This window comes from Pinus tabuliformis, chromosome 3_2 (genome assembly GCF_031772625.1).
Source record: "Pinus tabuliformis cultivar Carrire ecotype Pingquan chromosome 3_2, CPIR1, whole genome shotgun sequence".
Taxonomy (NCBI): Eukaryota; Viridiplantae; Streptophyta; class Pinopsida; order Pinales; family Pinaceae; genus Pinus; species Pinus tabuliformis.
Genome location: NC_142302.1, coordinates 614,442,305 through 614,457,098, shown reverse-complemented (window position 1 = coordinate 614,457,098; position 14,794 = coordinate 614,442,305). Strand labels below are relative to the sequence as shown.

General features: G+C 34.6%; 1 protein-coding gene across 3 annotated transcripts in view; it reads left to right on the top strand.

The window, feature by feature from the left end:
• LOC149182110 (uncharacterized) overlaps positions 1–5,630 on the top strand; it is a 29,578-nt gene extending 23,948 nt beyond the window's left edge. The window contains exons 2-4 of one of the 3 annotated variants that reach the window (XM_089416759.1): positions 1,263–1,714; positions 4,076–4,345; positions 4,623–5,630. In XM_089416759.1, the coding sequence (XP_089272885.1) occupies positions 1,263–1,714; positions 4,076–4,345; positions 4,623–4,796 (896 nt within the window). In that variant the 3' untranslated portion in view covers positions 4,797–5,630. Of the gene's footprint in view, positions 1–1,262; positions 1,715–4,075; positions 4,386–4,622 lie in introns of all 3 variants that reach the window. The other 2 variants (XM_089416760.1, XM_089416761.1) reach the window with 2 other exon arrangements.
• The last annotated feature ends 9,164 nt before the right edge of the window (positions 5,631–14,794 follow it).

Genomic DNA, 14,794 nt, shown 5'->3' with positions numbered 1-14,794 from the left:
GAAGATATGTAATTCCTTTTCTGCTCAACTTGAATTTGACATGTGCCATTTAAAACATATTAATAACAAAAAAAAGTATTTCAATATTAGTGATAAATAAAATATTTCAATATTCGTATTATGTAAAATGATTTTATATCAACGTTATTTATAAAGAGATATAAAGTAATTGATATTTTGTACTTCTTAATATGAATTAGATGTGCAATTCATTTGATACTCAATATCAAGTTGATACGTGACATTTAAATAATATTAATAAAAAAAATGTTTCAATATATATTGTATAAGGAGAACTATTGATGACAAGAAACTTATTGATAATTATATTGTGATGGCTTAACAGTAGAAAAAAAAAAAAAAAAAAAAACAAACAAACAAACAAACAAACAAACAATATGATTAAAAACATTTCAATGACTTGTTGTTTAGGAGATATGCAATTCCTTTCATGTTTAACATGGCATCCGCAGGTCTCTCTCTCTCACACACACACACAAATATATATATTAGAACCAATTTAGATCCATCTGAACTCCCAATTTATCATGTACTTTGAGATATCAAGTCCCTTGAGGTGAAAACTCTTTTTAGATTAAAAACACTTGACGGAATGTTTGCAATAAAAAAAAATCATCTTAAAAGACTTAATCCCTCTTAGTACATAATAGATGAGGTGTTAAGATGGATTTAAACTAGTTATTGAAACATTCCAATGGTGTAAGTATGAGGGAAATGTGTAATTTTCTTGGCCTTCAATATAGAGTGTGACATAAGACATATTTATATATATAATATAGAAATGTGTAATGTTCTTGGTTTATATATGTATATATATCTATAAAAACCAACTTAAATCAATCTTAACTCTGAATTTATCATACACACAAAATACCAAAAATATTTTTTAATATTAAACAAAATTATAGCTTAACAATTTAAATTTAATTTAAAATAATTCTATACTAAATTTAAGTTAAAATAATTCTCTACTAATTTCAGTTAAAATAATTCTCTACTAATTTCAGTTATAATAATCAAATAACTATCCTTCCTTGAAAAACTAACAAAAAGGCACTCGTATATACGTCGCTATTCTCAGAGAGAATTGGCTCTTCATTATTAATAGACAAATTTGTATTTATAGTTGTTCCAAATTTGTACTTGTGGTAGTTTAAATATCTCTTACCTATCTCGGGGCTTTAGTTTTACTGTGTTGTTAAATTCCAAGCTACATGCAAAGCCATTGATGTTTGCCACAGTGAATTTGGCAGGGGCGTTATGGTTCAGCTATGGGGTGGGCATGGGTGTCATGTTCACGGGCGCATCCAGAAAATGTGAAATTGACAAGGTAACTTCAATATTAAATCGGACAGTCAGCATGGTTCAGGAATTGAAAATACAGCTTGATGAAATAAAGGACTCTCTGCAAAACAGTGAAATGCCCAAGGGTTGTCATGGAGAAATTTACACATATCAACAGGAAAAGCCAGGTGCAGATGCAAATTGGATGTTAGAAAAAGATCCAGAGTCTATTTGTAGTTACTTTAAAGATAACGAAACTGCTAGTAGTGTTATAACTGGTGAACCTGCACAGCAGGTCACTGGAACGGTTGAGCTTGAAACAGGATTTCAAGTGGGGCTAGATTACATACAGATGGATTTCCTTCAACCAAATTCAAGCCATCAAAGAAAAGAAACCGAATATAGTGAGGTTAGTTGCATGTTAATTCTACAGTTTGCATTTATCATGACACTTGGGTTGAAGGGAATCTGTTGATCTTTTACTGCTTCGAACTTTTGATGCATTCAGTAGGATTTTTAATGTTGAGCTTCAGGTAAGAAATTAAGTAGATACCATTGAAGAAAGGGACTCTAAGAAATTAAGTAGATACCATTGAAGAAAGGGACTCTTGTTATAAAAGAGGAATATTTGGTACCAAGCTTCAAGATAATAGAGATCCATACAAAGAGCAAATTTGTGAATTTTGAAGCTCAGCCGTAGAGCCTATAACACATTTTATAGTTCTTCTGGCCTTTGAACATTTCGTTGGGAATTGGATAATCCAAAGCTCCTCATTAATGGCAATGTAGAAGGATAATTCAACGTTCCCATGTGTTTCGTGGCATGTGCTTAACACTAGCGGTGTGTCTATTTACTAATATCGCGTTGGGGGGGGGAGATTGTTGGGAATTGGATAATCCAACGCTCTCCGTTAATGGCGGTGTAGAAGGATAATATAATTCAACGCTTCCCGTGTGTTTCGTGACATGTGCTTAACACCCGTGTGTTTCGTGCTCCCCTTGTGTTTCGTGACATGTGCTTAACACTAGCGATGCGTCTGTTTACTAACACCTGCGGGTTTTGGTGTAACGGCAATCGTGACTCCAACACATCTGTCTTGTGGCAGGTTTTGGTGTAATGGCAATCGTGACTCCAACGCATCTGTCTTGTGGTGGTTGTCTGCCTACATTTAACATGTCAAGTGGTCTTTCAGCTCAACTACACTTCAACATTTAATGTATACTGATTGTGCCCCTAACATCCTTGAAATCAATCATAATGTTTATACATCAAATGCATTTCCATTGACTGTACCAGAAAAAATACAATTGCAATTGCCAATTTCTGACTTATGTGGAGGACATCCTAAACGTTTTTGACATGCTTGGTGTCCTTTCCCGTCTACTTCCTTTTAAAATCAACTTTTTGCAGTAAAATGTTAGTGAAGTAATTTTTTTTTTCAAAAAAATTCTGGGTATATTGACACAAAAGAACTATATTCCGTTGGCTAAATTAGCCACCCGTGTGTTTCGTGGCATGTGCTTAACACTAGCGATGTGTTTGTTTACTAACACCTGCGAGTTTTGGTGTAATGGCAATTGTGACTCCAACACACCTATCTTGTGGCGGGTTTTGGTGTAACGGCAATTGTGACTCCTAACACATCTGTCTTGTGGTAGTTGTTTGCCTACATTTAACATATCAAGTGGTCTTTCAGCTCAACTACACCTGAACATTTAATGTATACTGATTGTGCCCCTAACATCCTTGAAATCAATCATAATGTTTATACATCAAATTCATTTCCATTGACTGTACCAGAAAAAATACAATCGCAATTGCCAATTTCTGACTTATGTGGAGGACATCCTAAACGTTTTTGACATGCAAGGTGTCCTTTCCCATCTACTTCCTTTTAAGATCAACTTTTTGCAGGTGAAGTAATTTTTTTTTCCAAAGAAAATCTGGGTATATTGACACAAAAGGACTATATTCTATTGGCTAAACTAGCAGAGCTTAATTTCCGGATATTGAGGAGAATTGACTCATGACCTCTTATTGGTAAAGGATTTAGTAACAGGAACTCAATCAATTGAGCTAACTCTTTAGATTATTAGTGGCAATAAACTTTAAAAAATACATTTTGGTATTGTTGCCCAAATTTTTTTTGTTCTAATGCATAAGCGTAAATGTTTTTTGGTTCGATAAACTTCAATTTTAAAGTTTGAAATTGGGTGCACCTGAAATTCTTTTTGAGATTCAATAATTGTTGAACTTCATAGTTGTGAACAAAATTTACAACTCGAATTTATGTTACAACTCATTTATAATCATGGGTCACAGCATAAATTTATAATGTCATGTAACAGGTCAAGTTCATAATGTATCCTTACAATTTCCAAGTTCACGTTTATTAATATTTTATATTATATTTATAGAAAATATATATAAACAAACTAGTTAACCTCGTCAAAAAAAATTCAAATTCTATAACCAAACCCAATCAATCCCAAACCCAATTCGAACCCGACCCGTATGGCCTAGGTTTCCCTCGCCACTTTCTCCAAGAATCTATGCTCTGATAGCATACAACCAATTGCTTCCATGTAGTGAAGTCTGAGTGAAGGTCAACTTGGCTAAAGCTTCATCCTACCAATGCTGAATTGCCAACTTCCATACCTGTCATATGCTTATCATAAATTATAACATTTTAGTAAACACATAATATATGCCAACTATCTGGCATGGCAAATATTTTAATCCTCCCCTACTTGGTTTAATATTTTACAGTCAACAGATTCTTCAGATGTGGCGGACCAAGGGCTTTATGCAAATGGGCTGCCAGGTCAATGGAGTTCTGCAAATATGACTCCATTTGTACCGTCAAAGATTTTTCATACGGATGACGATGGGGTGTCTCCATATGAGTTAGACAGACGTCTATGTGAACTTTTGGAGAAACAGCAAGAAGAAACGATTTCAGAGCTTGAGGGAGAGTTGAAGTCAACTGAGAATGAGCTTCATGATAAAGAAATGGAGCTTCAACATTGGAAGGAACATGTTAGCCGTCTACTTGAGCTTTCATTTGTGACCAATTCAGGCATTTGATTTCTTACTCATCTGCTATTTTACATCGTTGGAACTATGTGAACTGCAAATCACACATGGAATATTCATGTCTACTTGTTTGTATATATTTACATACTGACCCCCAAGAAGTTGCATTTTGCACAGGCTTGGAGGCAAGCTTGTTTGTAGCAGATTCATACTTTATCTAAGCCCTATTTTAAGTGCTTGTCTGGCTTACTGTATGCTGAAATTGCGTTGTCATTTTCAGGTGATGAATCTGCATCCTTGGACTCTGTATCATTTGAGAGGACAAATAATGCTGACGGCAAAAGACAGCACACAAGGCACGTTCTCTGAAGTGTTTCTGTTAAGTCACTTATCAACTCAGAAATCAGAACATGAGGGAAATTGTAAGTTCCCGTTGTGGTCATTTGATCATTGAATAAAGGCCCTTTGGAGTTCACTGCAGACTCTATGGAACAACTTAATTACAGAGGAGAAGTAAACACCGATTGGATGAACTGAAAGTACATAAACCTATCTCCTGTAAGTCTTGCCCATGTATGATATGTATGGCATAATTCTTATGCCTCATGCATTACATAGCCAAAAACTGTGCTTTTGTTGAAGACCTTTAGTCATCGACATTCTCAAGTGTATATAAACATAAGCAATGTGCTTTTAGTTATTTAATGGGTATTCGTTTTTCAGGCTTGCTAGGTTGGGTATTTGTTTTTCTAGGCTTGATAGGTAGTCTAGTTGGTTGAAACCCATGCTAAGTCATTGGCCCTCTGTTATGGTTTCAGGCTTGATAGGTTGGGTATTTGTTTTTCTAGGCTTGATAGGTAGTCTAGTTGGTTGAAACCCACGTTAAGTCATTGGCCCTCTGTTATGAGGAGGCAAGGGTTCAAGGATTCAATTCTCCTTGAGTCAAATCTATGGCAAGAGTTCAAGGGTTCAATTTTCTTTCAGCCCATGAAGTTCAAATCCAAATAATGAGCAGAGTACAAGGGTTCAATTTTCTTTAAGTCCATGAATGTCAAATCCAAATATTAAGCATGAGGCCTTCAAGTGGCTCCCTAGAGGCGTTGCCATGAAAAAAATGGTTACTTGTTTCTCCACGCACATTGGTAACTATGGCACCTGCTGGGTTAACAGAAGCCACATATGGGCTTCGCTCAGCCATTTATACATTTGACCTGAAATTGACATGTATATTAGCTGCAAATTTACAAAATCGTTCATTCAAGTTGACATGTATCTTTGCTGCCAATTTACAAAAACGTTCATTCAATTTTCTATTTGTCATATTTTGCTGGCCAACCAATCATTTTATATCACTTTTTTTTTTTAATAAGAACGAAAAAATGTCTTTCTGGCTTTCATTATAGATATCACCAGTTATCAATATTTCAAGGTATAAAATCATTATTTACGATAAAAAAAAATGGGAGTGAGAAAAACTTAGTTATATCATATGCCGTATCCTCATTTTTTGGGCTTAAATATGATTAATGTTTTGGTTTATTTTGAAAATATTTACATTATGTTTGGGGTGTTTTAACTAATGTGGGGTGTATGGTATTTTGATTGTTTTTTATGTATATTAGAGATATATAAATTGAAGATCGTTTGTTTAAGGTTTATTTCGAAAGTATTTACATTATGTTCTAATGTGGGATGTATGGTATTTTGATCGTTTTTTATGTATATTATGGACATACAAATTGAAGATCGTTTGTTCAAGGATTGCTATGCTTTGACTTGATGTTTATGCGGTGTGTTTTTTTGGAGATTTATGTGGTTTGTAGACATTCTTCATGAGGCTTACACATGGAGATTGGTTGCTTGTTTGATACGACAACCCATTTGGAGGAGGGTTGGCCATCTTGAAGTGGAGGGTTGGAACCTAGATAGAGATATTTGGTTGCTTACATGGAGCTTTCATTTGACTTGAGGATGTTTGGGTTGATGAGTGATCATATAGGTGTGGTAGTCTTAGCGGTACACATGGCTTAGGGAGGAGCGTTGGAGCATTAGGAGGCCTTTGGAGGAGGAACACTAGATACATCTTGTGCAGTGCTCACCTTGGGACCCTTGCTTGTTGGGCATGGTTGTCTTGGAGCTCGCTTGGAGTTGGAGTGCTTCACATGTGGGTCTATGTATTTGTTTAGTTAAGTGGCTTGTTGTGGACAAGCTTTACTTAGTTATTGTTGGCCTCCCTCACCTTTCATATAAGTAAAGTGGACAATATTTTCATTCATTCATTCACTTACACTTGTATTAGGAATGTGAGAGCTCAAGCAAATTGGTGTCTTTCATTGTACTCTTCTTCATTGTATTTGCTCTTTCTTGTCTTGAGTGTTAGGGTTCTTAAGGAGATTCAAAAGAAGACTAAGCTTAGGGTTTTTCCCTAAGAAGACAAGGGAATCTAGGGGGTGGGAGAATCTCCAGAGGAGCAAAAGGGAACACTTATTCTTGTGGTTTATTGCGAGAGAAGAAAACTAAGATTTTATGGCGTTTATAAACTCTAGTACTACTTGGAGTGCTTAATGTCGAGAGGATAGAGTGAGACTATCATGCACATGTGTTTGATGCAAGTGTAGGTGTCAAAAAGGACTTATCAATGTGTATGTTTAACTTCTTGTGGATTTTTGGTGGAGTGACTAGCTTTGGTTGGGAGTGAATCATAGCTAGGAGTTAGTTTCTAAGGCTTTCTTATGGTTCGCTTAGATGATTTAAAAGAAATAACTTGTACCAACTTATATTGAGTTGTAATATGTCCCTATACTTCATCTTATGTATATATGTTTTTATTATCCAAACTTTACATACTTGTATATTTAAATTTTAGTTTATATTATTTTTATAGTTAAGTAATTTCTAACATTAATTATGCATGCTAATTTAACCTGACATTAAATAGATCTGGTTAAGTTTATCCTCATTTATTCAACCTAATTCCTAAAGTATCCCGAAAAACTAAAAATTACTAAAAAAAATTCTTAGTTTAGAAATAAGCCCCACCCTTCCAGTTCTTGGAGTGCCTCGGTTTCCCCCTGGAGTAACCCAAGATAGACCCACAAAGAAAATTCTTAGTCCCTTGTAACTCCTTGCTACACAAACTTAGATCATGGCCTATGTGTAAGTAGATTGAGTTCCTAAATCTAATGAACAATTGTAGTGGGCTACTCAACAATAAGATTCGTGGTTTAGATAATATTACAGGGGGAGGTTTGATAAAGAGAAGAAAGAGATTGAAGTGGGCTCCTCAACAGTAAGATCAGTGGTTTAGAAAATATTGCAGGAGAAGGTTTGATTGAGAGAAGAAAGGGATGAAAGAGCGCTGAATGGTTTGGATCCAACCCGTCCAAGTCAGATCAACGATTGGTAATTCATCACAAGGACAAGGTTTGCCACGGATTGAAGAATTATCAGCTGCAAACGATCATGATCCATCCTTCCTTTTCAAGATCTACAACAGAGGCTCTAAAGTGGGGAAAGATCTTATACGAAAATAAAATGATGAGGGATGTTGTGGATGCCTAAGATCTAATTTTCCACTAGGCATGTCATGTTCTTTACTTAAAAAGGAAAGTTAAATGGTAAACTCTCCATTCTTGTTATTAAGCAACATGAGTAAGGCACATTTTCAACTTCACATTGAACATACACATATCTTTGATGAAAAATAGAATTGAAGAAACTATCAAAACAACATGCTTGTCAATGCTATTAAAGTAATTTGTAATTTGACAATATACAAATACCCAATTCCTAACTCATTTAGAGAATGTCAAAACACAAACCTGTAGAGTGCAAAATTTACAAAAATGCTTGAATGGACAATGCATGGAGATGTTCTCCAGATAATAAAAAATAGGAAGCAAAGAAACCAACCCATCACCACATTTGATCATGGTTGCACTATGCATACATAAATTATTCCAGGGTTTATTACATTGTCAAAAAGGTTTAGTATTTTGCTTTAGTCTCCATAAAATGGAGAGTGTCCAATATTGACCCAAATAAAGCTAAAGGTAAAGATATTTATATAGAGAGAGGGGGAGAACAAAAAGAGTTGCATTCATTAATGTAGCTTAATCGCTCACGCTTCAGGCTCCAACCTAGAGGCTTTCCAATTGCAATTTGGTCTTGCGCAAGATACCTTTCACGAATGCCATGTCCTTTAATTGGTCCATATCTTCTTCCAGTAGAAGGACATAATAAGTTGTCGAGAGCATCCTTGGCTTGTGGGTCTCTCTCTGGCCAAAGGGTAGGAGGAATTGCAACCCCAAGTTAATTCTTCAGGGTAATCAGGCTTTCTCTTTCAAAAGGCGGTGCTAGAGTTAGCAGTTGGGTGAGTATTGACTTGAATGGTGCTATCAAATCTGCAACGACAATTGGTTCCGCCAATCCTTCGTCTTTTAAACCCATAACCTTTGTAGAATCAAAATAGAACTAAAAACAAAACAAAACTTTTTCCTTTCCCCTAAAGCTATTTGTCCTTAGTTAACTTCATCATCTAGAGTCTTATTTGGTTTTTTAAAGTAACATCATCATCTAAGTCTTATTTAGTTTTTTAAATTTGATATTGATAATACATTTTTTATTTCAAGTCTCATTTTTTACTATAAATTTTCTCTAATATGAAAAAAAATGTTGGCAAATTCTTATGCCTTCAAGAGGAAAACAACATCTTACAACTATTATGAGCAAATTCTCATATAATTCTTTGCATGTGCCAACTTGCCATGTTTATAATTAATTGGCTTTTTGGAAGTACGAAGAGCATGGATTAGACTGTGGTGTCATTTTGTCATACCAAGTTATGGAATACTATATATGTAAGCTCATGTGCAATTTTGATCCACAAGGGAGAATGGAAAATTAAAGGCACTAGAATATCTTTGTAAAATCATATCGAATATCCATAGTGGTGCAAAGAGTAAAGGGTCAAATCAAACTACAAGTGACAAAGGGACACTAGGCAAGATGGCTAAACAACAATTAATGAGATTGTATAGGCTCCTCCATTGTCAAATCTCACCTCTCGCGTCTTAGTTGTTAATGAAATGTTTAGAGAGGAAGGGTGTTGTGAATGATTGTGGTTCTCTTTAACAAAGGAAATTTGATGACCATTATGGATTTGCATGAGGAAGGCTTGCTAGGATTGTGAAGGATTGGTGGATAATTCTCTTATGAAATTCATTTGATGATGGAAATTGCGTCGTAACTCTCTCCTCTCTTTTGAAAATAATTGACGGCATGTCACCCCCTTAGCAAGAATAATGTTCAATGAGAAGTTTAACTATAACCCTATGGGGCCAAAGTTGTATGGTGGGATGAGGAGTGTAAGTGGGCTAATGGAGGTGAGGTGTATGGCCACAGATGCATCACCATTCAATATTGATAATTATGGGCCTGTATGGGGGTAAAGGATGTCCAATTTTCAAAACTACTCTCGAACACAAAGAATCTAGAATGAAATAAAAAATACAAAGCAACAAAAGCAACATTATTAAGGCCATGAAAATGAGAGGGAGCAATGGTGTTTTGAAAGTGGGGTCTATCATTGATTTCCATAAGGTGTGTTTTTGACGTAGTAATTTTGACCTAATGTTGGGAGTTCATATACCTCCCAACAGTCTATAAGAGGATATTTTTCCTCAATTCAAAAAGAGAGAACAGGGTCAAATCAATAATAGAGGGGGGTCAAATAGTGCAAAGAGACCATCATAAACTAAAGATATGCTTGGAGCATCACTATTTTTGTAGCATCAAGTAACTATCCTTCTTCTACTGTTTCATTTCTTGTATTCTCTCTCTTTGTAATCATTATATAATCAATAGAATATGAAAGGAAATAGTCAAACTCTATATTGATATTTTATAGTTCCATTTGTTGTCATGGTTGTCTTAAACAAATTGTTGTTTCATAATTGAGATTTTATAGTCCCTACCCTTGGAGATACTCTTTTCTAAATAGATTGTTGGGTTTATTTTGTAATCAAAAGTAAGGTTATTGTCAACGGTGAGATCATAAACTCAAGCATGTTATTAGAGTTGAATGAATCATTGGATCAATGCTTGTCTTGCCTAGTTCGTTTGTATCCAATAAATGTGTTAGAAAAGTAGTTTAACCTCCTCCAAAGCTCATATTTGTTTCTTTTCTCCAAGTTATTTGTCAAGTAAAACTATATCATGTTGTCCATGGTTAGGATCCCACAAAATCATCATTAACAAAGATGTAGTATTTGATGAATCCTCACTCATAAATATGATATTGAAAAAATTGCTTGAAACAGGAACAAGTGTTACAAAATCAACAAATTCAATTGGAGACTCAACCATTTATAGAAATTAGAAAGTAGGAAGAAGCTTTTGAAGATAGAGTCCGTGGGTGCTAAGGATATTCAAGAAAATGTGGAAATTTCACAGCCAACATCAAGAAGGTCTACATGGGATAGATTTCCTCCTTAAATGCATATCAGTTTTGTTTCGTCTATTGCTTTGATCACTAGCAATGGGAAACCTTCTTGTTATCAATAAATAATAGATGATATCGATAATCTAAATGGAAAATGGAAATCAAAGAAGAGATGGATGCCTTGGAGACAAAGAAAACCTAGGACCTGCTACAAATTCCTAAAGATAGAAAAGTTTTTGGGTGTAAGTGGGTCTACAAATTGAAGAAAGGCATTGATGGTAAAGTTGAAAGAAATAAATATAGACAGGTAGCAAAGGGGTATTCTTGGAGGGAAGGTATTGATTTCCATTTCACCAATAGTCAAGCTTGTTTTTGTTGTTTTGTATTAGCATTAGTTGCTTTACTTGATCTTAAGTTATAGTACTTAGATGTTAGAACAACACTTTTACATGGATATTTGGATGAGAAAAGATACATGAAATAACTAGAAGGATTTGTTCAAAATTGAAAAAGAAGGTTACTTTACAAGCTCAAGAAGTCATCATATAGCCTGGAAGCAATGGTACAAGAAGTTTGATTCCTTCATGATGGGCCAAAATGATACTAGAAGTGATTGTGACCATTGTGTTTACTTCAAAAGTTTGAATGATATATTCATTATCTTGGTGTTATATGTTGACGATATGCTTGTTGCAAATAAAAGCATGAATGAGATCAATAAGGTAAATGTTGAGTTGGCTAGGACTTTTGAAATGAAGAATCTAGGAGCAACAAAACAAATCTTGGGCATAGAAATACATTGAGATAGGAAAAATGGTAAGCTCAGGTTATCACAATAGAAGTACGGGGAGAAAATACTTGTGTAATTTGATGTGAATAGTCACGAACCCTGTTAATATCCCTTTAGCTTTCCATTTTAAAGATTTCTTTAAGGTTATGTCCTAGTATTAAGGAAGAGAAGGATTATATGTCCTGTATACCATATGCTACTACAATAGGAAGTTTAATGTATGCAATGATATGTACTAGACTAGATATTTCACATGCAATGGATGTTGTTAGTATATATATTGAAAATACAAGAACAGAGCATTGGAATGCAGTGAAATGGTTGCTTTGGCATCTTAGGCACAAGTGATTATTCTATCACCTTTAATAGTTGTAGTGATTATGTATATGGTTATTTTGATTTAGATTTTTCCAGTAGTTTGGACAAGAGGAAATACATTTCAGGATATGTATTTGCTCTTGCAGGAGGATCTATTGGTTGGATGCCATAGCTTCAAGAAATAATTGCTTTGTCCACTATCAACGCAAAATATATCATTGTCTCACATGCATGCAAGGAGCTAATTTGGTTGAAGGGTCTTTTAGGTGAGTTTGGAAGAATGAAAGACAATGCAATTGTATTATGTGATAGTCAAAGTGTTATCCATTTGGCTATGAATCCAACTTATCATTGTGAGACTAAGCATATTGATATTAAGTACCCTTTCATAAGATAGGCTATTGATGGAGGTGGAGTAGATCTTAAAAAGGTATACACTCAAGAAAATTGTGCAAACATGTTTACAAAACCAATATTGTTAGAGAAGTTGTGGTGGTGTTTAGCTTCTCTTGCCTTATAAAAGAGGTGGTGGATGGGCTTGGGCAAGATATCAAGTAAATTATTTTCAAGTTGGAGATTGTCAAAATTCGTGATGCCAATTAAAAGGAAATAGTAAAAACAAAAAATTACCGCAAGTAAATATTTAGTAGTTTGTATAATGGGTGGCAATCATGTAACGAATGTAACAATGTTAGGTTAGATATATCTATGTGGCCTAAGAGATTGATTTTAGTTGTAAGCCTGATGGTAATATTTGTCTTGAGCAATAAAATACACACCTTGCCCCATGGAAGTTTTTTGCTACACTGTCAAGGTTTTACCCTGTAAATTTCGTGTTGTTTGAGTGCCCCATTTGTTATCTTGTAGCACTCTTTTTTCGCAATTATATTTTATGTAGACTCTAAAATACCAATGTAATCAAGAAAAAATTAATGAATATCTTGCAGATCTCTCCATTGTTAGATCTTACCCCTTACATCGTAGAAATCAATGAAATTTTGTGTGGGGGAATGTTCAGGTCCTACCCTAACACCTGTAATTAAGTACTTTATCAATGTATGAGGCCATCTTAATGTAGTGGCCATTAAATAGTTAGTTAATAGTCACTCATTGTAAAAATGGTCATTTTTATTAATAAGACCCCAAATTAGTTTGTTGGCCCTCATTACAAGGGCCCGTGGGTAATTAAAAATCTATATGGATGGCTATGTATTAATTAAAAGGTCATGTAATATTTTGTCAGAAATTGTTATAGTATTTGGAGCATTGATTTTGGAGGTTGCCTACATGAAGATGAAATTGAACATAGCTCCTTATTTTTTATTATCAAAGAGATGTTTCTTGGGGTTTATCTCTCTTTTCTCTTATGTTCTTAGGTTTTTCACCATCTTTATGTGATTCTTTTAAAGTTTTGAGGTTAAATGCACTACAAGTGGTATCAAAGCCCTTCCTTAAGCATGAAGTGGGGATATTTTTGGGCACAAAGTGGGGGATTTTTTTTTGAAAAAAGTGGATGACAAGATTCAAATTGATTTTTGAAACTTTTTGTGTAGAAATTGGAGAATCCAATATGAGGCCTAAATTCCTCTTGAAAAAATACCCAATTAAAAAAAATCTTCCAAAATAGAGTCCAGGAAGTCGAGATATTGTTGATTTACAAAAACATTTTTTAGGGTTTTTCTGAAAGGCTACAAATTTTGCAAATTGTATATTTTTTTAATAGAGTGCATAGATTTTAGTTAAAATGGTGTTAATGGATTGAGAAAAGCTATGGCATTTCATAATTGGGGTTGTAATGGCCAATTTAAGAAGTATAGAAAAAGTTGTGATCATTTTACACTTTTGGCCTCAAGCCGTACCTAATGCAAGTTATTTCGAGTGATTTTAAGATTTTTTCTTTGGTTTGTAAGTTCATAAATTTTTAAATTGTTCTTTTAGAGACGTGTTTTGGCATCTTTAAATTACATAGTGATATGTTGTTTAAAAATAAAACTACGAAGGGGAAGACTACACTTAGGAAATGAAAGTAGAATCACATTATTGGAAACCCTTGTAAGCTTTGTTGGTACCCCTTCAAGTAGTACCACATCATATAGTACCTATATATGAAATCTCACTTCCATGTACCCTTGGGTATATAGGAAGTCCCTTAGGTATACTTGAAACTAGCTTTAGATAAGCTAATGGATCACATTGTTATAATACACTAAGAATAACACTTGGAGAGACTACTCTCTAGTAAATGGGTGGTTGAGTAGTACAACTAAGGGCACAATTTAAACTCCTTAGTTAGTGTCCTGAGATATTACATTGAGTACCATTATTGGACCTTGTACGTATATTAGAGATCCATATCACCTGACACTTCCTTGTCCTTAAGATCTAGTAACGTTTTATAGCGTTCTTACCCTTGAAGGATAATACCTATAAATCACCCCATACTTCCTTAGACAAGATGACCACTCATTCTACTACATGAAAACTAGAATTTGTGGAAGCTCAGCGTAAGTAACATTAGGAGAATTTAATTAAGTTGGATGAGATGTTCCATAAGAAGATGATCAGTTGGATGAGGAGGTGGATGAGAAGTTCCAATAGAAAAATCAATAAATCTAGCCAACTTCTAAAAGATGTTGAATGAGAAGTTGTTGAGTATGCTAGTTCAAGCCATACAAAAGAATACCATTAGATTGTACACAACAAATTGAAACACACTAGGAAGAAATTTCTAACTCAAAAATATCTATCCATCCACAACCCTTTTTGTGTCCACATAACAATAGATAAATGAATGATAACATATGGAATTGTTCTCCCAAGGAGGACTTGAACAATTTAGATGGTCTTGACCTGTCAACAAAGGCCACCAAGATGAAAGATTACCTCCCTCTCCGGGGAATTA